The sequence below is a fragment of the Brachionichthys hirsutus genome, chromosome 3 (assembly GCF_040956055.1).
Source record: "Brachionichthys hirsutus isolate HB-005 chromosome 3, CSIRO-AGI_Bhir_v1, whole genome shotgun sequence".
NCBI lineage: Eukaryota > Metazoa > Chordata > Actinopteri > Lophiiformes > Brachionichthyidae > Brachionichthys > Brachionichthys hirsutus.
In genome coordinates, this window is record NC_090899.1 from 4,806,992 (window position 1) to 4,830,060 (window position 23,069).

At 41.3% G+C, this 23,069-nt stretch overlaps 4 protein-coding genes across 5 annotated transcripts; 3 read left to right on the top strand and 1 right to left on the bottom strand.

Moving 5' to 3' along the window:
- Positions 1-2,257: 2,257 nt before the first annotated feature.
- casp2 (caspase 2, apoptosis-related cysteine peptidase) lies at positions 2,258-6,451 on the bottom strand. The gene is made up of 11 exons (XM_068760043.1): positions 6,302-6,451; positions 5,588-5,758; positions 5,456-5,509; positions 4,939-5,008; positions 4,467-4,564; positions 4,093-4,275; positions 3,769-3,897; positions 3,594-3,684; positions 3,224-3,424; positions 2,564-2,673; positions 2,258-2,458 (listed from the first exon to the last, which is right to left on the bottom strand). Exons 1-11 carry the CDS (start codon positions 6,449-6,451, stop codon positions 2,324-2,326), a joined length of 1,392 nt encoding a protein of 463 aa, XP_068616144.1. The 3' UTR covers positions 2,258-2,323.
- Positions 6,452-8,038: 1,587 nt separating this feature from the next.
- On the top strand, positions 8,039-12,856 carry rap1gapl (RAP1 GTPase activating protein-like). 2 transcript variants are annotated; one of them, XM_068754611.1, is made up of 19 exons: positions 8,039-8,258; positions 8,408-8,440; positions 8,562-8,655; positions 8,824-8,859; positions 8,948-8,995; positions 9,140-9,337; positions 9,420-9,517; positions 9,827-9,905; positions 10,338-10,391; positions 10,482-10,565; positions 10,668-10,768; positions 10,858-10,987; positions 11,080-11,241; positions 11,475-11,546; positions 11,707-11,793; positions 11,894-12,049; positions 12,131-12,214; positions 12,302-12,321; positions 12,406-12,856. In XM_068754611.1, the coding sequence occupies exons 1-19, from the start codon at positions 8,188-8,190 to the stop codon at positions 12,494-12,496; spliced, it is 1,698 nt and encodes a 565-aa protein (XP_068610712.1). In that variant the 5' UTR covers positions 8,039-8,187; the 3' UTR covers positions 12,497-12,856. The 2 variants fall into 2 exon arrangements, with proteins under 2 accessions (XP_068610712.1, XP_068610720.1); XM_068754619.1 differs by having other exon boundaries at positions 9,140-9,235.
- Positions 12,857-13,092: 236 nt separating this feature from the next.
- gstk1 (glutathione S-transferase kappa 1) lies at positions 13,093-15,698 on the top strand. Its single transcript, XM_068754629.1, has 7 exons — positions 13,093-13,588; positions 13,683-13,764; positions 14,003-14,131; positions 14,351-14,496; positions 14,622-14,738; positions 15,216-15,309; positions 15,388-15,698. The coding sequence occupies exons 1-7, from the start codon at positions 13,520-13,522 to the stop codon at positions 15,435-15,437; spliced, it is 687 nt and encodes a 228-aa protein (XP_068610730.1). The 5' UTR covers positions 13,093-13,519; the 3' UTR covers positions 15,438-15,698.
- Positions 15,699-17,790: 2,092 nt separating this feature from the next.
- Positions 17,791-22,187, top strand: styk1b (serine/threonine/tyrosine kinase 1b). The gene is made up of 10 exons (XM_068756038.1): positions 17,791-18,072; positions 18,767-18,822; positions 18,973-19,143; positions 19,734-20,066; positions 20,181-20,362; positions 20,522-20,596; positions 21,224-21,432; positions 21,517-21,557; positions 21,797-21,893; positions 21,993-22,187. Exons 2-10 carry the CDS (start codon positions 18,768-18,770, stop codon positions 22,183-22,185), a joined length of 1,356 nt encoding a protein of 451 aa, XP_068612139.1. The 5' UTR covers positions 17,791-18,072; position 18,767; the 3' UTR covers positions 22,186-22,187.
- Positions 22,188-23,069: the final 882 nt, after the last annotated feature.

Here is a 23,069-nt window from a genome sequence, read left to right on the forward strand (position 1 = left end):
ATTAACTACCTGAAAAGCTCGGAGGCCGAAGCCGAACTGCATTCCTGGACAGACATCCCAATCAGACAAGATAAACATCCCAAACTCCTCCTCTTGTTCCTTTTGTCATGCCGAGAGATGATACAGGCAGCCATTATGACCACCACAATGACACACACTGATCCCCCTAAAACCCGCCCCTGCTTTGTGGTCCACACGCCAGCGCATAACAGCGTAATCTCACCGCTACACCAGAGGCCAACGAGAAATGTGTTATTCGGACCGCCGGCGTGTGTGTGTGTGTGTGTGTGTGTGTATGTGCGTCAAGGGAGAATGACTGTGGACAGCTGGCCGGGCCTCTATCTGATACACCAAGAACATTATCACTGGGCGGCGGGCAGAGTGAGAGATACGCTGGACGCTGGTCCCAGTCGCAGCGGAATAGAGGCAAGCCAGTTACACTACACCTGAGCACGGAGAGGCCAGGCCCCACACCGGGAGCAACATGCACAAACACAGCAAACAAGGAGGATCTGACAAAATCGGTGCAGGGGAGTCGCACTCACTGCAAGATTCACGATAAACCCAGCAGGACAGCAGAAAGGGGATCCGCTCGCATGCGCACGCGCACGGCTGCAAGAAGGCAACAAAAGCTCGTTTTGTTTGAACAGCATAGCCAGTTTATTGAATCGACCCTTTGGCAGTCACTGATGTTGACAGAAATAAAATATCCCCCCCCCCCCCCGCCCCCAAACTGCACCTCAGAGTTTGGCAGCTATTATAACCTTCAGAGCCTTCACCCTGAAGGAAAGCTGCAGCACTCCGGCGTTTTAGATTCTACTTCCCCCAACCGAAGACCAAAGGAAAGCAAGTGAGCACCTCCCAGACCGGTGTAAATCTAGCTGAACACTTCCTACACAGCATCTTCATTTACCTACGATCAACAATCAACACTGTTCCGTCACACGTTCCGTTTCCCTTGCAACACTGCCGGTCAGAGACTTTCTGGGAGACGCGTTGATTTATCTTTCTGAAGCAGCACAATATACTGGAGAAGCTCCACTTTCATAACTTCACCAGAGCAACACATGGCACAGGATGCTGTAGAAAATTGCATATCGTTTATGGAAGATGTAAAACATATATGTTTTAGCTGTACTGTATCCTATACAGTAAAATACCACAAATATTTTAGGGCGGGGGGGGGGGGCTGCGAATTAAATTTGCAACTCCCACCTAAGGAAAAGTGCTATGAGCCGAGTTTACCGAAAGGTCAAAGTTCATACATGAGGTGTATGACCCTATAAGTAGCACCACATCCCCGGACAGTCCACTACGCTGGCAGGGACAGATATACAGACACAAAGTCATAAGTTCTTAAACTCTTGGTTTTGTGATTTAAAAAATGTTTTAAAAAATGCAACAAATGTTTTGTTCTGAAGTTGAACTGTAGGAATTGTTTTCCCTCATCAACAAAACTTCTAAAATAAAAATCTGTAAAGACTTTATCATTTAATCCTCTTTCTTACTGACTAAGAGCTTTGAAGAGAAAGACAATCTTATGCATTTGTCTTTGCTGCGCTGCCCCCTAGCGGCCAACGCAATAAAAACAAGAAATGGTCATGATTCATCAAGATGATACGCACATAGAGAATAGAGAATAGATCTAAAAGTCCTTCTAAAAACAATTTCATATAAAATAAAGCCACAAAAATAGATCTCTGTACAAAAGACATTGTCATAAGAGAGCGAAACCTCAAAGTCGCTATAAAGAAAGAACAAAAAAATAAAAATCTGGAATAAAAAGGTTAAACTCCTGACACAGATACATGAGGAAATGACATGCAAACACATTGGCCATTTAAGAATACATGCTGATTAGCATTAGCTATTTCCTTATTCATTTTCATTATTAAAGTTTGCATGAACTTGTATGCGAATGTCTAAGTCTGAGGAGATAGAATTTACACATTAAAAGATATATGAATATAGCCTCTGTTTGGATATTAAGTTTGAACAGGGAATGTGTGTGTGTGTGTGTGTGTGTGTGGCAGTGATTAGCACTGAACAAATAGTTGCCTTTCAATAAGAGACTTGAATTCAGGGAATGGTTTGTGTGTGTTAACAGAGGCTCGAGTCAACCTGTGAGAACTGCAGGTCATTCACATAAAGCTTCAGCTCAGTTTTGTCTCAGTCCTGATATTTTTCCTACACAAAGCATACGTCTGGTTGTGGGTGGGGTTAGGGCGATTGATTAGGCCCTCATAATGGTTTCAGTTTGTGTGGGTGTTTAAAAAAAAAGGCCATGACCTGTTCATCGCTTGCGTGTGTGCATATCTGCATATCAATACGGGGCCTGGTACTTGGGGAAAAGGAAAAGGTCTTTGCACAATGAGCTGGTGAACTCTGACATCTCTTTGCAGCAATGGTAGGCGGTGCCAGGAGCATTAGCCTCCCGCTTCTTAATACTACAGTTGACCTAAACAAAGAGAGGGAGAGATATATTACAGTCATGTCTTCATGAATTTAACGCAATAAGAAATGAATAGAATGAAGTCGACTGTGAATGCAGCGCGTGAATCACCTGCACTAGAATGTCTGCAAGGTGTGTGTCCCTGGCGTGAAGACGGAGCGCGGTGTTAAGTTCCTGGATAAACCAGGATCCTTTCCTGGTGTTCCGCATGGCTGCTGTGCCTAGATGGAAAAAGAGATGGACCGATAAAGGTTTTCTACAGAAGGAGGATGAAGGTTTTTAAATAGTTTAAATGCAAAACTGTGAGAACGATAGTAAAGAGTTGGTCCAAATGCACAAAAAAGGGGGCGGGCCTAGCTGAAAATTAACCTCCTTAACCAGCATGCACCTGACACCTGCAGTCTTTGAGATAGATTTAACATAGCATCACTATAAGATCACGACGAATAAAACATGAGGTGACGTCTCCATTCAGAATGCGATTGAGGATAAGAACATTTCCAACACGGTGGATGAAATTCAAAAGGTAACCTAAAAATCAGAAACGTTGTGTTGCTCCATTCAGATATAAGCAGATTCTCACGCTTGAATAGTTACACCAGCAACAAATGCCCCGGTGCACATACTGCAATGCTCTGAGTAATTATTTCAGACACGCTGGACACATTACTGATAGAAATAAATAAAAACATCCCTTCTGCTGCATTTCTGGGCACACAAGCAGCCTTTCATTTGCAAATCCACCAAAGAATAGCAAAAAGACAAACTTACAACTTGTCTGACCTTTGAGAGATGCAAAGCCACAGATCATGTCTGACCGTTGGGGAAGTTTATTTCTGGGCCTTCCATCTCCCCCTCCATTTCTGGAGTCTGTATCACCCTCGCCTTCCCTCCCAGCATCCCGCTGCTCGCAGCTCGGCGAGCAGGTCCTCGCCGGCCCATCGATCTGTTCCACTCCACAGTCCATCTCATCTGGAAGACAAAATGGTTTGAAACTAAGCTCAACCTGGTGCAGAAACAGAGATGAAGATTTCTGTCCGACTGCAAATGAAAAGGAATAAGAATTCAGAATGTTCCCAACGGATTAATGAAGTTATTAGACTGCGTGTCGGTGACGATACGGGGCAGCAGACAGCGTTACCTCCTCTGCATGCCTGTATGAAAAACATCTTTGGCTTGTTCTGTAGCAGGGGGCAGTGTGAGTTGTCAAAGGCCTCAAACACCCAGTCGAGCTGAAAGGGAATCGACATACATGTTAAACAATCATCTTCGCCGCTGAATGGCATCTTCACATCGATACTACGAATCAAACGCACCTGCAGTAGCTCCCCATCTGTGCCGTATATCGCTCCTTCTACGCCATGGGAGAGTAGACACACCACACAGCTGTCCACTGCCCGGTGGCCTGGCAGCTGGCAGAAGTTCTCAATACACTTCCTTATACTCTACGAAGACATCAGGAATCAAAAACGATTGCCGTTAACAGAGATGAGCGCCACAAATGAGTGGTTCAACATCAGAAGGGTGTACTTCTCCTCTACAACTTTACTCTTTTAATTAAATAAGATGATTTCAGGTTCAAATGGAGGCCTGTAAATACAAGGTGGACGAGCACGTGTGTGTGTGTGTGCGTGGATCACCTGAGCGCTGAGGTCTCTGTGGACGGTCACCACGTAGTCGAGCTCTGTGAAGACCTTCCTGAGGACCTCGTCATCCACCTCGCCTCCTTTCCTTGGGCCAAGGTCAGGGGCAGCACAAGGGTCAAAGGTCACGTTGCTAATCACTAAAGCAAAGCCACGTGGTGACGAAATCATTCTGTAGGACTGGAGAGTTGGAAGCAACGCAGAAAAGTAAAGATGAAGATACGGATCAATGAGTCAAAACAACTTTCGTTACTTAACACAATATATAGTCACTACATTTTATACATCTTTAAATTCTATATTGACTCCTATCAGGGTCGGCGCTGAAGACAAGCATTTCTCTAAAGGCCAAAATAAATTGTAAATATTACCTGCTGGCAGTCGGAGTGGGAGAGGTAAAAATCCAGAGAGCACGGGAGCACAGGAGTGTTGATGGGACTGTCTGAATCCAAACTAAACTCCATGGATTCTGCCACACACACACACACACACACACACACAGAGAGACTTAAATATCAAGCTTTCGCATTATTTCGTATTCCGGCCAGCATTTATGTGAGAGCAACCTTTGTCGATAACAGTGAGTCATACTTGAGGTGCGGCTCCTGTCGGTCCAGGCAGCGGCTAAATAATGTGACAAACTGCACTCCCACACTCATCTCAGTGATGCAATTAAACAATAAACACTAAACTCACTCGGGCTGCTGAAGGTTCATTCAATTACCCCACTGCTCAAACTGGACAACAGATAAATAACTCCCCTGACAGTGCCCACTTGTCTCCACGGAAACCAAATAATATTGACAACAAGAGAAACCTATATCATTCTGTAATGCCTCTCACCGTGCATCCTTGCTCTTTTGGCAGCATGTCCTTCTTGGGTGGGAAGTTGAAATGAGGAGCTCCCAAACCTCTGAAAGTCAGAGTTGTGCATGACGTGTTAAAGACAATAGATAAATAACGTATGACAATAGCATTTTGCCTGTAGTGGGAATATGACAGCGTGAATCATAACTATTTCGCTGCTTGGCAAAAGGTTTGTGCTTCTCGCATCTCTCTTATCTTTCAACTGAACTATTCCTCTTCTCTCCGTCCTTTTATCCTTTTTCTTTCAGTCTTACTCTCTGACTCTTGCTAACCGTCAAACTGATGAGTCTCACATGCAGCTACCTGAGGTGAGGTGATGAGGATGGTAGCAGATGTAAATTAGAGCTTCTGTCGAGCTGGCATTCATGAAACCGCCTCACAATCACATACTCGCAGATTAAACGGTCTCGATGCATCATCTTTTATTCTAAAATGCGAACAGAGAGAATGGCTTCGATGATGCTGGCTTAGGGGTCCGAAGCACTCGGCTTACCTCTCTATCTAGCTGCCCTACCCCTCCCTCTGCCTCCTCTTCAGGTTGAATGGTCTGCGAGCGGAAAACAGGCCGAGATCAGCGATTGATCTGGTCTGTGTAATGCTGATGTTTGTACAAGTTCACACTCGCCTCTACATATGTCCCTTTTCCGTCTTTTTCTGATGATTGGATGAGAAGGTCGCACAAATGTTGCTGTTCGGTTTCTTTCAGAGCTGAACAGAAGCTGCTAAAAGCTCTGGGCCCACGCTTCGGTAAGAGCAGCAGCAATCTCCAGCTTCGCTTCTGAGATGTTGCCTCAGCCTAAGGAATGGAATTGATCAGACAAGCTCATTAATAAAGGCGAAATATAATTTAAATGCAAGTGAGAGTTCACTGCTGTTAAACAACAATAATAACAACATAAATTCGTAGCTGAAGCTGCCCTGAATCAGTTTGGTGTCAAATACACCAGAAAACTGACATTAGCGAAATGCAGTTTTTCTTTAATAAACGGCAAAGTGCTAATGATGCTAATGTAATTCAAGATTTTGGAGGTAGCCTTTCATGGCAAGGCTTTTCCTTTTAGGATTTCCTCTTTCTTGATAGAAGAATCCATCTTACCTTCCCAACCCTTTCTAGCGCCTGAGGAAGTAAAACAGCTCCAGAACACTACTGTACTAATCCACCATCATGCCTCAATTACTTCAAGTATTCCTATGCAAACTGGATATTGCAAACCTAATCCTAATAAAGTATGGGAGTTTAATAAATTTTGCTTCCGACTGTTTACTCATTCTTGAAAATCAGATTCTTTATCACACGTTCTCCTTTAAAAAGGCATCGATATGATCAGTGTCCACGTACTATGATGCTCTCTGCCATGTTCTCTGTTAGGATGTCGTCTGCCTGCAGCGACTGAATGAGCAGCTCGTCCACCACCAGCTGTTTGCAGAGGATAGCAGATTGCCTCCGAAGAGCCCGACTGTCCCGCAGCAGCATGCCGCACTCCAGCATTTTTGCTTCGACAGCCTGAGGCACAAAGACAGGAAACAGGACGCATTTGTGCGTTTGGGGTTTACGTCAACCAAAAAAACATAACGAAGTGACTGACAGTCTTACTACAGCACATGCCGTCCACGTCCACGAGATCATATCCGCATACACTCCTCTATTGCGAGGCTTGTCGGTGTCACTACGTAGTTATAAATGCACGTTATAACTTAAACCAGTCACTGTCATTAAAAAAAAGAATTCATGAATATAAATATTTTTGCAACCCACTACAGCAAAATCATCGGCGCTAGCTAAACAATACAAAAATAATGCCACTATTGCGTTTCCGAAGGCAATAACTGAATGTTCAGCTTCATGTTATGATGTTAAACAAACGTCACGATGAAAGAGTCTTAAATTAAATTAAGTATTCACTGCAGCTAAACATTGGCAGCTAACAAATCAAGCTATCGATGCTAAAAAAAAAAAGCTAACTAGCTCCCTGTCATTGCCCTTTTTTCTTTCACGTCGGTCAGCGAAATATAATTACATTTAAACCTACTTATTAGAGCGCCTTTGTTTCTGCAACAAAATACCGAACTGCTCAAAAAACTATTAAAAAAATGTCGACTTGTGTCACACTACCACGTAAACTAAAAGCATCTTGTTTTGTCGAGACAAACTTCCGCGGGGTAGCCGCTGTAGTACGTAATAATTAACACGGGGTGTAGCTGAACTCATCGCTGTGGTGGATTTTGACCAATGAGAGACAAACAATATTTGACTGGCGTTTTAAGTCACCAATCACCGTGGCTGTTTTCAGACGAACGTCCAATAAGAAACTACCGCAAAGACGGATGGTCCAAGTCTCAACAGCGTTTTGAATTTTGAATGTGTTTATATACTGAAAGGACGCTAAAGTGGCACCACATTTATAGATATTTACTAATTTCTGCTCTTTTACAGTTTTCATACAAAGTTACACTGTCAGGCTGCAGTGCAAGATATAAATAGGAACAGAATACAACGAGTACTCACAGGAGGACTTTCTCCACCTCTAACAAAAGGCTTGTTTTAGGTGTAACAAGTGATTTATTTTTACATTAGACACCATTTAATGTCCGGGTCGCGAATCATGCTGAAGGCTATCCCAGCAGTCAACGGGCAAAAGGCGGTCTACACCCTGGACAAGCCGCCAGTTCATCACAGGGCCACACAAAGACAAGCAATCATTCACAGCCATGGACAATTTATTAATTTATTCCTCTCTCTCTCTCTCTCTCTTTCTCTCTCTCTGCCTTTACCTATCCTGAGGCCTTCACCCTCCCCTGTCGTCTTTTTTCTCACTCTCACTGTGGGTGCTCTCAATAATTAATGATCCTCCCTGACTCAAAGGGTAACAGGTCCTGGAGAAAATGTCTCATCCTTTTCTTTACCTTATTTACAAGCCTATCTTTAAGTTCAGTCAGTCTAGGAAACCACCACAAGTGTAAAATTCATGAGCGGGGATGAAGTAGCTTGACCGTGCCGGGTCTGCAGTTTGCAGTAGATGTTGCATCTGTGACCGTGAGTGGGTTAATGCTGCCTGTCTGGCTGACAGCAGGACAGAGGAAGGAAAGGGAAGCTTAAATGAGTGAGAGGCAGGCAGGGGGGCAGAGAGAAGGAGGAGTGACAGAATGATACAGTGAATTAATTCAACCGTAGCCAGCCCTGATTGCAAACAGGCATGTGCAAACATTCAGAGTGACACCAAAGCCATGGAGAGAGACAAGAGGAATGACTTGTCTTCCTCTCGCAAGAGAAGTTTTACTTTTGGGGCATACGGAAGGTGAGTAAAAACAATGCTTGACTCATTTTATGACTGATATTTCCACTAAATGTCAATCGAGCCGCTCCATACACTGAACAAATGACTCTATTTTTAGAGACTCGTAATTCGGTCTATGATTCGTGTTGATTTCACTTCTTTGTTTACAGTGTGGACAGATTCACATGTGGGGATGAGACCAGGTCAGGTTTTATTTACAATTTCATGACAGCAGCTGTATTAGCGGTCGAGCGGTGTTGTATAAAGTAACAGCTGAGTGAGACGGGATGTTGTCTTCTTGTTTACATGAACCTGTTGCTGCAGAACTGAATCTGCAGAGAGCAACATACTGGACATCCTGGACTCTCCTGACAGTGAGAGGAAGCCGTTCCTCTCTGCCAGCAGCAGCAGCCAGAGGGTGATATCAGCGTCATATTCAGCTTCCATAGAATTAAATATAATAGATTTAAAAAAAATCTTATGTCTGAGAAGTCCAGTGTGTCATCTTCCTCCCCGTGTGTGTCTCCTTCCCTTTCTCCTCGTCTGCAATTTCTGCCTAACTTGCGCTGCCTGTTGTTCATCTCAGGACACCGAGCTGTTTGAAATCATTGAAAAGCTGCAGGTGAGTTAAAGCAGGATTGATCTTGTGCACTGTGTCGTGTGTGAGCAGCACAAGTTTCTCATCGTCAGTGCTCCCTCTTGTTCATCAGGGCAGCAGGATCGATGAGCAGAGGTGTGAATTCCCTCTTCCTCTGAAGGTTAGTCTTAAATCTGAGAATCCATGTCTGGATTTGTGTGTGTGCTTTTGCACTGGCCATTCTATGAATACAATGATGATCGTTTCCATGGAAATGGCAGGCCCTTGTAATTACCCTGCCTAATACTAATTTGCCTTTTTTTAGTCTCAGTTTTCAACATTAGGCGGAGATCTGCCGCTCGTCCTTCCTTCAAAGTTAGGAGGCTACTGGATAGACCCCCCTCTGGAGAAACCTGTAGATGTGAGTCCCACTTCTTCCCACTATGGCTTTGATCCAGAGAGTTATGACATCATGGAGAGAGATAAAGAGGCCAAAATCTACCATGAGTTCTTTCGCTCACGAGTGAGTGGAACTGATGTTAAATTTCAAAGAATATCAGATCTTTCCATGACTGGTATTGTAGTGCCATCTTTTTTCTCTTTAGTACCATCACTCGTTCACAGCAGTGGATCCATCTCTTGGGCCTCTGGTTCTCTCTGTGTGTTTGGAGGATGAGGAGAACAAGCTACGGGTGATACTACGGTTGTATATTTTTAACGGAATCCCCAATCAAACAAAACAAATATTGATTTATAACAAAAAATATTTCTCTCTATCCTTACTTATGAATGGGCCTATGTGGAGATCATGCCCTATGCCTAGAGCTATTTGCATTTTGCACACCAGTGTAGTTAAACTTTTGCTTTCAGTCAGGCTTTTGGGATATAAAAAAATCAACAAGGTAGATGCAATAATTCAATTTGACAGTATTTGAATGTTGTCATTATCAATTAGTACCTATCAATGAGTGTTTCGGCAGCACGTCCACTGACCGCCTTCCCTTTCTTACAGGATGAAGGAATGCTCTCTGCATGGAGTTTTCTCAGTCTCTCTTTTCCCAAACATTCCATCTGCTGTTGAATTAGCAAAGGTATCAAACTACTTTATCTATTTGATGAATTATTAAAATCTGATACAAGATAAAAGTGGCATTGTCATACTGTAAGAATATTCTTACATTCCTATATGATACAGGAGTACTATTTAAAAAAAGATGGTCAATTCTATGTTTCTCAGTGTTTTTGATTTATTAATTACATTTCTGCATTATTTTTATTGATGTATTTATTATTATTATTATTATTTTAAACAGTTATAGGTGACAAAAATGGAGCTCATTTAATTTATTTAATCTCATTTCTGTTAGTAAGCTCAAGTCATCCCTTTTTACAAACTGATTTAATGTTTTAATATGTACAATTTGTATGAAAAGAAAATGTGCAATGTAACTAATATTAAACATAAATATAATGGTTCCCTTGAATGCCTCGCTGATATCTGTGCAATCTCATGTTCTCACTAGATGCTTTGTGACAGAGTGACTGTCTCAAATTTTGATGTGGTCTGCTACCTCAAGGTAATTCACCAAAACCAGCAGGGACTGAAAAAAGAAGACCCTCTCCTTTCAGAAAAACCTTCTCAAACTTCTCTTCCATTCATTCCTCAGGCGCCTGAACTCATAACAGCATTTGATGAACACAGAGTCTCTCCAAATTTCAAGTTTGGCATTTTGTGGCAAAAGGATGGGCAGGTAAATAAATGTGCTTTAATTAAGCAGGAAAAAATTCCTGCAGTAAAAATGAAAGCGGGCACTATATTACAACCACTCCTCCAATAACATCCGTGTCTCTAGTTCACCGAGGAGGACATACTTAGTAACAATGAGGAAACTGAAGAGTTTAAAGAGTTCCTTTCTATTCTGGGAGACACCATTCAACTGCAAGGCTTTACCGGGTAAAGCGCATAATTGTTGTCTGTTTCATTGTTTACTGGCACATGCAATGTTTAAAATGATTTTTAAACTCCCTATCACCTTCTCACAGGTTCAGAGGAGGGCTGGATGTCTGTCATGGTCAAACAGGAAATGAGGCAGTCTTCACTTCCTTTCAAGGGAGACAAATCATGTTCCACGTTGCGACTAAACTGCCTTTTACAGACGGTGACCCACAGCAGGTTAGTTATTGTTTCATCTTCCACTCACCGATTGGAAAACACTTTTTCTTGAACACATTTTGACACACTTTTTTTTAATCTCCACCACACAGTTACAAAGAAAAAGACATATTGGTAACGACATTGTAGCGTTGGTCTACCAGGAGGGTCGACCCCCTTTCCTGTCTGATGTTGTCAAGTCTCACTTTCTCCACTGTTTCCTGGTGGTCCGGCGGATTCAGACAGGAGAGGAGAAAGGTGAAACTTCATACCAGGTGAGTGAAGCGACTGGCAGGTTAACTGCCAAAAGGCATCAACAACTCAAAATGTTATGTGTAATGCTGGAATGTTGATTCTTATATCTTCCGATATTGCTATTTTAGAGTTAAAATAAACAAAAATGTCTGCTGATATTGATTGAGTTATTGGTACAAACATACAGACCTGTGATCAGCTAATGCCAGCCAATCATTTCAGAGAGGCTATTTATCTTTCACACTGTTTACAGGTGTCTGTCACAGCCAGAGAGGATGTCCCTCCCTTTGGTCCGGCCCTTCCTGATCCTCCCATCTTTGCAGAGGTACACAACAATTTCAAGCGCTACCCCATGACCCTTGCCTTGATTTGATGCTCTGCCCCCATAAACTTTATTACGCCTCCTTTGAGCAACATGAATCACTTTACATTCAAAGTCATATTGAGCTGCTTCATGCCTTGGTTTCCCCTGTCTTGTATTTCAGCGTTCACTCCTGAGAGACTTCCTTCTGACCAAACTCATCAATGCGGAGATTTCCTGCTATAAGGCTCAACAGTTCAGCAGACTAGAGGTAGTGGTGAAAAGGGCTCATTTTATATACAAGTGAATATCCGGGCTTGTGCTCTGATTTCTCCCCGCTCGGGTGCGTTTGTCCCTTCTCTCTTACAAAGCTGCGCACTCGTTCATCACTCCTAGAGAGCTTGCAGGCTGAACTCTCCACCCGTTCCCAGTGCATGATGGGACATCCATCGCTGTCTGGCGTCTCATCTTCTGAAGGTGCTCGTGGGGCATCTGAGGGGAGTGGAGGATTCATTGAAAACTTTAAGGTATTGTTTTGGCTTCCATCATATTAACTGTTGATTTTACTATTTTCTTTTCATTTTTTTTTATTGAATCTCTGTCATTAGAGAGCCATAAGAGTGCGAAGCCATTCCTTTGAAAGTCTTGGGGTACCCAGAAAGATTGGTGGCAGTGCAGCACAAAAGTCTAAGGTAAAAACATTACCAAACATGTTTGACCAAATTAATCTTCACCGAAAAGGTTGAAACTAATACTTTTGTTTATAATTCCTTTAACAGACAGAAAAAGATGGAGACAGGTAATATTTATGCAATCTGTGAAAATGTATTTGTTCTATTTATCTAAGTTTTCAATAGAGATAATTGTTTTCTCTGCTTTACAGTGACAAATCGCCGGGACTTCTACCTGCACTCTCTGACAGTCTGTGCACAACTGAACTCAGGGATCAAGCAAGTCCTCAAGAAGTCACATAAAAGGAAATATATATTAAAATGTACTCATTAATATACTTATAGACATTTGCTAGCCTGTATGGTTACTTCTATATTATCCTGGTGGATGGTTCTTATGTAAATAGAATGTAAAGGTAAATGCGATTCCTGCAAATATAACTATTTTACCATCATGGAAGTAATGTTCTACATTAATGAAGATATTATTTGTGTTTCAGTGATTTGCTTAAAATATAAATCTGCCAGGAAAGGCTAACATTTTTGGACAGAGGGAAACCTTATGTTTGTAAGAAAACACTCAAGAGAAGAAGAAAAATGATATGGTGCCCTGCATAAGATGTAAATGTGCTGCAGACATTAAATAAGAAATCTGATTCCTTCCTGGGAAGTAGTTTGAGATTATATTTGATAACACTGGGGATACTAAACTGTGCTATGAAAATGACATGAACCCCCTAATTAATGTGACGCTATTTCATTATCAGTACAGTAGGTGGAGCCATTTTATACTTGGAATAGAAGAATGAAAGTAAGCGGTTGGTCCAAAAGAGAAGACAGCAAACTCTTTCCTACTGTTAGCCATTATATTTATAATAATATGATGAGGAAAGGCCAAACTAACTTAATTATGACGTGACGAAGCATAGTCAACGTCATCACGCGTCAAACCAATCACAAGCAGAGTAGGAAAGGTCATCGGAAGGTCATCGGAATCTCGACGTCAATATTATTTAATTTACTTCCGGGTTGCTTGTTTGTTTACCTCAGCGCGACCCGTAGCTACCCCACAAACTAAAAACTACATTTAATATAACAAGCCACCTTTTCAAGTTTATTATGTGGCGACACGTTTTTTAACATATATTTCTGTTAAATCATTTCTGCATTGATTTGAGCAAGCCATTTTATTTTTTTATTTTATGTCTACGTCAGATTTAGTTGAACTTCGGTCCACTTTGCTGCTTCTTGAGACGCGCTCCAGGTTTTTTTTCCCCCATTTACAACTAGAGCTTCAGAAAATAAACGTGACGCTGAACTGAAGAGATGTCGTCCCGGAAAGTGATTGAATTGTTCTACGATGTTGTTTCTCCGTACTCTTGGTTAGGCTTTGAGGTTTGTTCCTTCCTTATCGACACCCAGCTAAAAATAACAAACCAATGATCGGAATGAAAATGACGCAGCTTGTTTACACGGATGTGTTTCACAGATCATGTGCCGCTACAGACATGTTTGGAACATGGAGCTCAAACTGCGTCCTGCTTTTCTGGGCGGCATCATGCACGGATCAGGTACACAGACGAGTGGTGGAAAGCAACCACGCACATCTACACACGAGTGATTTTGAGGCATATCTGTATGCATTCTTCTGGGGTATTTCTATTGTCAGCTTCTTTATACTTGCTTTATATTTCCCTGCATTATAAATATTTTCCACATGTACCGGTAAACTAATTAAGAACATTTTGGATATTTTATGGGCATTGTTTGCACTGTTACATTTCATACACAATTTATCTTTCCTGATAGGCAACAAGCCCCCTGGTCTGGTTCCAAACAAATTCCTGTACATGACCAAGGACATAAACCGCTTAACAGAGTATTTTGGCGTTCCCCTGCAGGCTCCATCTGATCCCTTTGAGGTTATGTTCAACAAAGGTACTACAAACAGGATCCACCATGTAATGTATTGATTAGATCATGACTGGATCAAATCTGCTGAGCCTCTATTAACTTTCATTCCACCTCTTTCTGTTCATTGTGTAGATTATTCCTGGCTCCTTTTTTGTGTGGATTGTTTTCTATGTAAAGCAATTACATGCAATATATAAAAAAGGAGGGATTACATTTCATCTGTTCTATTTTCTTCTCCTATAGGCTCCTTGTCCGCAATGCGATTTATAACAGCAGTACAAGAGAGGGAGGAGGGTGGAGACAAGCTGGCGGAGCAGGTGTCACGGGCGCTGTGGAGAAGGATCTGGAGTGAGGACAAAGACATCACTGAACCTGCATCACTGTCCGAGGTTCTGATTTGTTCTGCATCCCAATGGTGTCCCGGATATAAAATGAAGGGTTGATATTGTCACCAGTATGTCCGTCCGAAATAATGTTTCTTAAGCGCATACGTTTATTTATGTGTTTGTTACAGGCAGCGGTGAAAGCAGGATTGTCTGTCAATGAGACTAAAGAATTACTGGAGCTGTCCACCTCAAAGCAGGTCAAAGACAAGCTGAAAAAAACAACGCAGGATGCACTTGATTATGGGGTCAGTGTTACGTGTTACTACGGCAGCAGGAAAGGTGCCCATTAAAAACAGGCCGTTTGGCGTGGGCTGATGCTCGGCCCCTTCTATTACTGCTTACAGTATTATCGAGAACTGGCTTATCCTAATATCTTCACCCTCGACTCCAATGTTATCGTTAAAACTGAAATTAGTTGACACCAATCTTTAGATTTAGGCATAATGTAAAATAGATTAGTCAATGTTTTTCTCTGTTATTCACTCACTGGTTTAACTCAAGCCTTGCGGGTCCACTGCTATACAGAGTTCTAATCACTTAGAACTATTGATAATGAAAGTGTCATAGGTTCAAATTGAACCTGTCTCAGTGTCACCAGTAACACCAAATGTTGAATGTGCAGATTGGATAAAGGCTTCTCGAGATATTCAAAGGACATGCAGACAGTGGAGGACTCCTTACTTTATAGTTAGGTGAACAAAATCTTTCCTACCCCTCTCCAGGCATTCGGCTTCCCCTTGATGGTGTGCCATTTAAATGGAAAGCCAGAGATCTTTTTTGGCAATGACAGATATGAGGTCATGGCCCACATCATTGGTGAGAAAACAAATTGCGAATGATGTAATTTCTCTGGCGTGTAAAGGTCTCAGTTTCTCATTTTGTTTTCTGTTACAGGAGAGAAGTGGCTGGGACCTCATCCTGATCAAGCATCGGCCAAACTGTGAGAACAACAAGCTGCCTTCGAATGCTGTTGTTGTTGCTCACCACTTTTGACTTTCTAATCATTTTGCCTAATTTTTCAAAAATGCACCTTTTCTGTTTTCTCAGAATCGGTTTAGTGCCATTGTCAATGAGGTGCAATCGTACAACATGTAACATAAGGGCTGCCTTCTGAATCAATGTAGGAGTTTCCAATAGATGCTCATAACAAGTAATGGTGTAAAAACTGTAACCTGTATTAAAATGAGAATGAATGCAGTAAAACACATCAGGATAAAGCGTATTATTGTTTCATCCTCCTGGCATATAATGCATGGTTTGTCGATTGGTTCCTCTCATCCATCCATCCACCTTCCATAGCTTATGGCAACAGTCTCATCAGGGATTTCCAGACTTCCCTGTCCCCAGACACCTCCTCCAGCTCTTCCAGGGGTTTGCGTTCCCAGGCCAGCCGAGAGACATAGTCTCTCCAGCGCGTCCTTGGTCTTTCCCAAAGCCTCCTCCTGTTGGGACATTCCCAGAACCCCTCCCCTGGGATGCATCTGAAATAAATGTGATTTATAGGCACGTTAAAGACATTTACAGCCTCTCATGGGCATCCTATTCCAACCACATAAAGAAAGAAAATCATGTAAGGCCCTGACTGTGTCTCCCTCTGACCCATTTCTTTGTTCAACATTACGTATATTTAGTTTCTTCTGATGAAGACATTTTAGAGTCTAAACCCAGTTGGAACGGAGGCTTTTCTGTTCATATTTAAATAAACGAAGGTGAGGTGAAATATGAGCCGAACTGTCCAGGTGTTATTGTCAGTATGTGAATGTCTTCGTGTTTGCTTAGTATTTGACCGCTGAGGTATTCAGGGTGTAACCCTCCTCTTTCCAAGTGTGAACTGATATATGTATCCTCTGTTTAACAGGCTAAACAGGATCTGGATGTAAGTGATCCTTAGCCAATCATCCATACATGTTTCACTAGGGCGTTTTCTTCACCTCATCTAACTGCTGATCCGCTTTTCAGATGGTTTTTTATTTTTATTTTATTATCATCTGTTAGAATTTCAGTACTATGGAATTTTATTCATTATTATTTTTATTTAGCTGTGCATAGCTTTCCCAAACATTGTTACACCTGTCCCAACAATATTCAAATTCAGAATAAACATATATTTACACTGCCACTAAAGTCGCGGGTGATGTAGGAACCATTCCATCCGTCAGTAATGTTTTGTTTTTTTCAGAACTTTATTCAACACCTTCTACATAGATATTGTTGGGAAAAATCTTTGGACACACATCAATCATGACATGAAGTGGGGCCTTTTGCTCTTAAATGTTTTTGATGCTTTGTTTTTTGTTTCCATGGTTACAATTGTTTCCAGTGCAGATCACACAACATGCTGCACACATCATCTAACTCAAGATGTGCCTTTTGTTGCTTAGGAATTTGTGTCTCTTATTTCGCTCTGAATTTTGTCTCAATGTTTCCATCTCCCATTTTATCAGATATGGACAAATTAAATTAACTTAATTAAAAGGAACAAAAATAGGTTATTTTCATTTGATCTAATCATGAAAATCTGTGAATAAACACAGTTATGTGGTCTTAAAATCATTGTTAATATTACATCAATAAATTAAAAAAGGTTTAAATCTATTGATGTGAAAAGAAGCAATCTAGTTCATCCCCTTAATGAATAATTTTTCAGCTCTTTATGAGTAATATTTGTTAAGACTTAAGACAAAACAAATCAGAGAAAGGATTTAAAGATAAAAATATGTAGAAATGTGTTTCTTTTCCATTGAATTTAGAAACCGAGCTTTACTTTTGAAACCAATGGAATTAAACTATCCAGACTATAAAAAATGTTAAACTACACCAACAGTAAATTAACATTCCTGCTCATATTTTATTAGAAAGCTCACAAAACAATAAACAATCAGGATGACTGTTTCACTTTCGATACTTTTATATATTTTGTGCAGAAAGCTCATGAAGGTTCTTCAGATTTGTTATAAAATTAGTTTATATGTATTCTTCCATTGTAATAATGTATTAATATGACACACACATATATATAATATAATTATATTATTATTATTATTATTTTTTTTCATTCCTTTCTGCATTGTCACCAAGGCTTGTTATACTAGTTCCTTTGCTACAAAAGCAATCAAGGCGCGGCAGTACCAGTTTCCCTAAACAAAGAAAGGAGAGGTTGGACCAAATGTGCGCTTCAGATAGTGAGCGAATCACCAAACAAACCCGAAGAGAGGCGGCCCAAGAATGGATGAACATGCACCTGACATCAGTGCGACACATCTCATCTTGAACTGAGGAGCCAGACAGGAAGGAGGAAGGAGGAAGCGGTGAACGCAAGAAAAGGGGATGAAGTATAGGTGAGGAGGGTGGAGTTAAAAAAGCCTCTGCGTGTAGATAAACAGAAAGCAGTGCATTGATCCCCTGAGCCTGACAAACCACCTGAGATAAATCATAAACAATGAAGCTCTGAAAGGCATCGCTGAACCCAGACTCCACATTCAGAGGAGAGGATGACTGGGAAGCGCCTGACTGCCTGAAGAGAGGAGAGGGGCTCGGACCTTTTCTTTGGGATATAAGACACGACTGAAGGGAGAAGAGGTAAGGCTTCTAAATGTGACATGTTTTCCATTACGCTGTCATTGCAGGCACGGATTATTACGGCCTCTCTGAGCTTCCTGTGAAGATGATGACGTCTTTGTGTGAGCTGAGCTGGTCTGTTTGGCCATTTGTGTTTGCCCTTTGGGTGCGTAGTTCAACAGGTGGCGTTAAAATGCAGATAAACAGGATGTTTCATGTGACGCATAAAGATCTTTCAGGGCTGACGTGTATTTGTTCCCGTACACTGTATTTAGAGCAACTATGAATTCAGACATGATCGAAATCTGTACTCTTTCTTATTTAGTTCACAGTTTCATGTTAGGAAAAATGGAGAAAGCAAAGCATCAACATGTTTCCTGCCTCTTCGCCGGTGTGTTAGCGTCTGAAGTTCTTGGTCTCAGTTACATGTTTGCTGAGACACCTTCTACAAGCGTCATGTTACTATTCACCCATTCAGCCCTACACACAAAACAGGTTTCATGCTGTCATTGATTCTCTTATTTTTATTCATGTGCACATTTCTGTTTGCCCACAACAACAAAATTTCAGTTCCTTTTTGTCAGCAGAAAGTGTCCTGAAACTACAGTCGTGTGTAAATACTAGAGTTTTATATTCGTCTCTGTGAAGAGTGTGTGAAAAATTGACCAAAAAGTTAATGGAACATCATGATAATCTGTTCTTTTGCATGTGATAGAATGTCTTCAGGCTCAAATCCAGGCTCCCAGTGCAGTCAGGGGGATTCTCTCTGTGGTAAGTTTTTAATCAGCAGAGGCAGAACTAAAGATGTTTATCCATTTAAATAATCTGGTCGTCCGTGTTCACTTGACACGGACGACTTGCTTCGTGATTACTCACGCCGTCTCGCTGAAGGATAAGGAATGTGTCTGATCCTGTTTGCAGAGATCCGGGTGTATGAGCAGGAGGTGATCATTGTGCCCACGTTGCTGCTGGCCAGCTTCCTGGTCACTCTGGTCTTCATCCTTCTGCTGCGCTACTGTCCAGAGAAAGTCGACCGCATTCGCCCAAAGTCCTCCAAGTCAGGCGTCAGGAGAGTGCTCCATGGCATCGACGGTAAGACCCTGGGATGGGCATACGTTTGATTGGATTTCAATGAATGGAATCAAATCACAGAGGTTGAATCGGAGTCTAATATAGAAAGTACTGGGTATGTTTCTCGTTCTTTGCATCACCGTGTTTTTTCTGCTTAATCATTTCCTATTCCTAAACACCATTAGGAATCTCCTTACGCAGATACTATCCTTATTTTCAGCACGCACTTCATTTTGTCTCTTTAGCCAAGTATAAAGCAGCCATGAAGGCTAACGCACCTATAAATATACACATCATTACTGGCCATTGTTATTATAGAATAATTAAGTCTGTTAAAAAAAATAAATTGTTTAGGAAATTGATTTGCACAAATGCAACATAAAATAACTCTAATAGTTTACATATATCTTGACTATAATTTAAATAATGTTTGTCTTTTTCTGGCTGTAAATTGTTGACTGCATTCATAGGATTTACTTTGTCACATTTTCCATAGATGTTAGTTCCATCGTTTTGCCCGTAGCACACGAACACATAGATCCTACGCTCATGTGAATCCCTGCATGGAATCTCAAAGGGTAATTATTCTCTTCCTCACTTCCTGTCCACAGCTCCGCCGGGCATCAATGTCCTGGAGCATGAAAGCATCGCTCTGGGTGTACCCAGTTCCTACTCCACCTTCAACCCCCCAAACAATTATCTATCCAAAAACCTCTCGGACTCTGTGGACACAGCGTCTTTCCTGCGCAGCCCACCACCACCACAGGCCTTCACGCCCACTTTCACCCCCATAGTTCAGCCCAGAGAGTTGCCCCGCCAGAGGCTACCCGAGTCCTTCAACCTGGTTTCCCCACTTACCACAGCTTTCTCCCTGCGCTCCACCCCTGTGTCCCTCTTCAGGGCACGTATGGAAAACAGGAATGTGGTTTTACGAGTCTTAAATGGTGAGAAACTTCAAATGAATGGACGTTTATAGCTGTTGAGTTGTGCTCCAGGCGACAAAGTTTCAGTATATCCACAATGATCCTTCAATGCTCACTGCTTCCGGCCCTTTGCAGACTCTGCTGATGACACAGAAAGACACAACTTCCTGGGATTTGCGTCCTTCCTGGCCGAGCTGGGACCACATCCCTTCCTGCCAGAGCTTCTCGGTGTGGTCTCACTTCGAGCTCCTCTGGTTACAATCATGGAGGAGCTGGAGAACAAAGACCTGCTCAGCTTCCTGTGGCGATGCAGACAGGTAGTCAATGCTGTATTTTCACAGGGCGTAGACTTAACCATGCATTAACACACTATAAACATTAGAGCTTATATTAAAAGCCCGATCAAATAAACCAGAAGAATATTGTGTCGTCCTCCAAAAGGAAAATAATGTATCCGGATGTTTGTTTTTCCCCAGGAAAACGTGAATCCTCCATGTGAGATTACTGAAAGACGAATATTTACCATGGCCAAGCAGGTGGCCTCTGCACTGGTTAGTAGAGATAGATAGTCATCCTCTTGGATTCAGCATCAATTCAGCTGTATTATTACTAGCATTGTGAGTTATTACCTCTGCCAAGGAGGTTACGTTAAAATATTCAGGAAGTGTTGGGAATGTCACTTTTACATTTTTTGTTAACATTGCAGTCACTGGAGCTTCAAAATGTGTTACTCATTATCTCAGTTGATTATTGACTGATGTTTTTGGAATTTTACACACCTCTTACTTACCACTGAATTTCCTCTGGATCGGCTCCAGAATGAGGTCAGGAAAAAAATGATTACATTTTAACATTGAAAACTACATTTATAGATTCAAAAATCAATCACTTTTACTTTTCATGGTTGGTGTATAAAGATACCAAAAACAATTTAGAACCTTTCAGTGATGATCCGGATCACCATGTGGACGGCGTAAATCTAAATGCGAGGGGAATGAGCAGCTTGGTGGAGGTCTGCGCTTCTCTAGTATTACAACTGCAATTTCTGTCACAATAGTCACAATCTGATTCTTGTTTTGCATCTCTTTTACTGTCATGTCAGCTTAAAGGAATGAACTGAAATCAGCTTAATGGGCATTTCTAATCCTCAGAAACCATTTTTTTGTTTCCATAATCAGGAGTTCATGCACAGCAAAGATCTTCTCCACGGAAACATTCGTGCCCACAGCGTGCTCATCACCAAGGATCTCACAGCCAAGCTTTGGGGCCTGCATGGAGTCCATGCAAGGAAAAATAAGGAAACCACCCAGAAGGATGATCCCAGCATGAAGAAGTGGCAGGCGCCAGAGATTTTAGCGAAGAGACCTGCTGGCCAGAGCAGCGACATGTGAGTTTCCTCCTAATTATCTTCTCTAAATATATTTAGAATTTACTGAACTGATGAATTAACATAGTGCATGTGTTCCTCTAGCTGGTCATTTGGCATCTTACTATATGAAATGGCGACAATGGGTAAGTAGAATGTTATCATTTGTCAACACGAGACATAAATAATGGCTAAGAAGTACAATATTTGATGCATGTTAACACAATAACACAATATTTGATGCATGTTAACACAATAACACAATATTTGAGGCATGTTAACACAATAACACAAAGCATGTTGTTATTGTGTTGAAATATATCTACAATGCTCAAGGGTTTTTTTTCTCACATCCCTCCTACATGACAAACCCTTCTCTCTCCAGGTGATGCCCCACTTGCAGAAATCCCAAGTAATGAACTTCTTCAGTTTCATCAAAGAGGGAAAAGTCTGAAAAAGCCTTCCAACTGTTCCAGCATGCTGTAAGTATCCGCTGCAATTCTCTGGAACTCACAGAACCCAACCTGAAGCAGTCCGTGTGTGTGTGTGAGGTGTGACACTCTCTTTTGTCTCTTCCTTAGTCACTCCGTCATTAAGGGTTGTTGTCAGTGGAAGGATCAAGATCGACTCTCTCTGGCTGAGCTGAGCCGCAAGCTCCTCTCAGGAGAGAAAAGTGCTTCGGACAAAGTCTTGAAGGCATCGGGGAATATCAACATCGAGCAATACCTGCAGGAGGCAGGATATGGGGAAATTAACAGCTACACTATTTTCTGAAAGCTTTCTATCATCAATGGAATGAATTGGACTGATGGGACCCCAAAACCAAACCGCTGTCTTTCAGGTGCAATAAAAAAAACTTACAAGTTCTATGTATGACAGGTCTGGGAAATGAAATCACTTAAAAGGTTTATTATGATCCTTGGATAAATGACTGTATGAATAAAGTAACTTTGGGACGCATTAAATTTTTTTTTCTTTCTAAAACCTAATCTATTTACTATATCTACATGTGTATAATCAGTTCCGTTGGGTGTTTACAACCATTTTGTTTTGGTGGTAAACAGCTGTAAACTTGATCATGTACAGCTGCTACATCATTATTACCGTCTACTATATGATGGTTTACAATTCTTGTTTAGAATATATGAAGAAAATAGATGGATTTCGGTGTAATATATTTTTTTATTTTATTTTGTGATTCCATATTCGGAAAAAATCGAGGAAATGAATGATCCATGAATGTAAATATTAAAGTTCAGCTCGTGTGTAGAGCTGAAACTGTTTAAATGTAATTTTTGTTTTCTTAGGTTCAATAACAGAACACGTATCAATGAACAGGTACTGTTTATTTGTAGTACTGTATACATGTACACTGTGGGACAACCACTGAGCCCTTGAGAGCAAAGCACCTCCTAAAAGTAGCAATTCTCTCATCATTAAAAGCTAAGACTATATATTTATGAAAAAATAACTTTGATCGCATTACAAAAACAAAAAAGGTATAAAACTATTTTTTTAATAACTGGTAAAATAAAAACAAACCAGGCTTTATGACTGTCCTTCGCTTGGTGTGATTGAAGCCAGGATGAATCTATGGTCAAATAATGCAGGTAGACTTTTAAATCATTTAAAAGAGGACAAATCATATAGCACTAAAA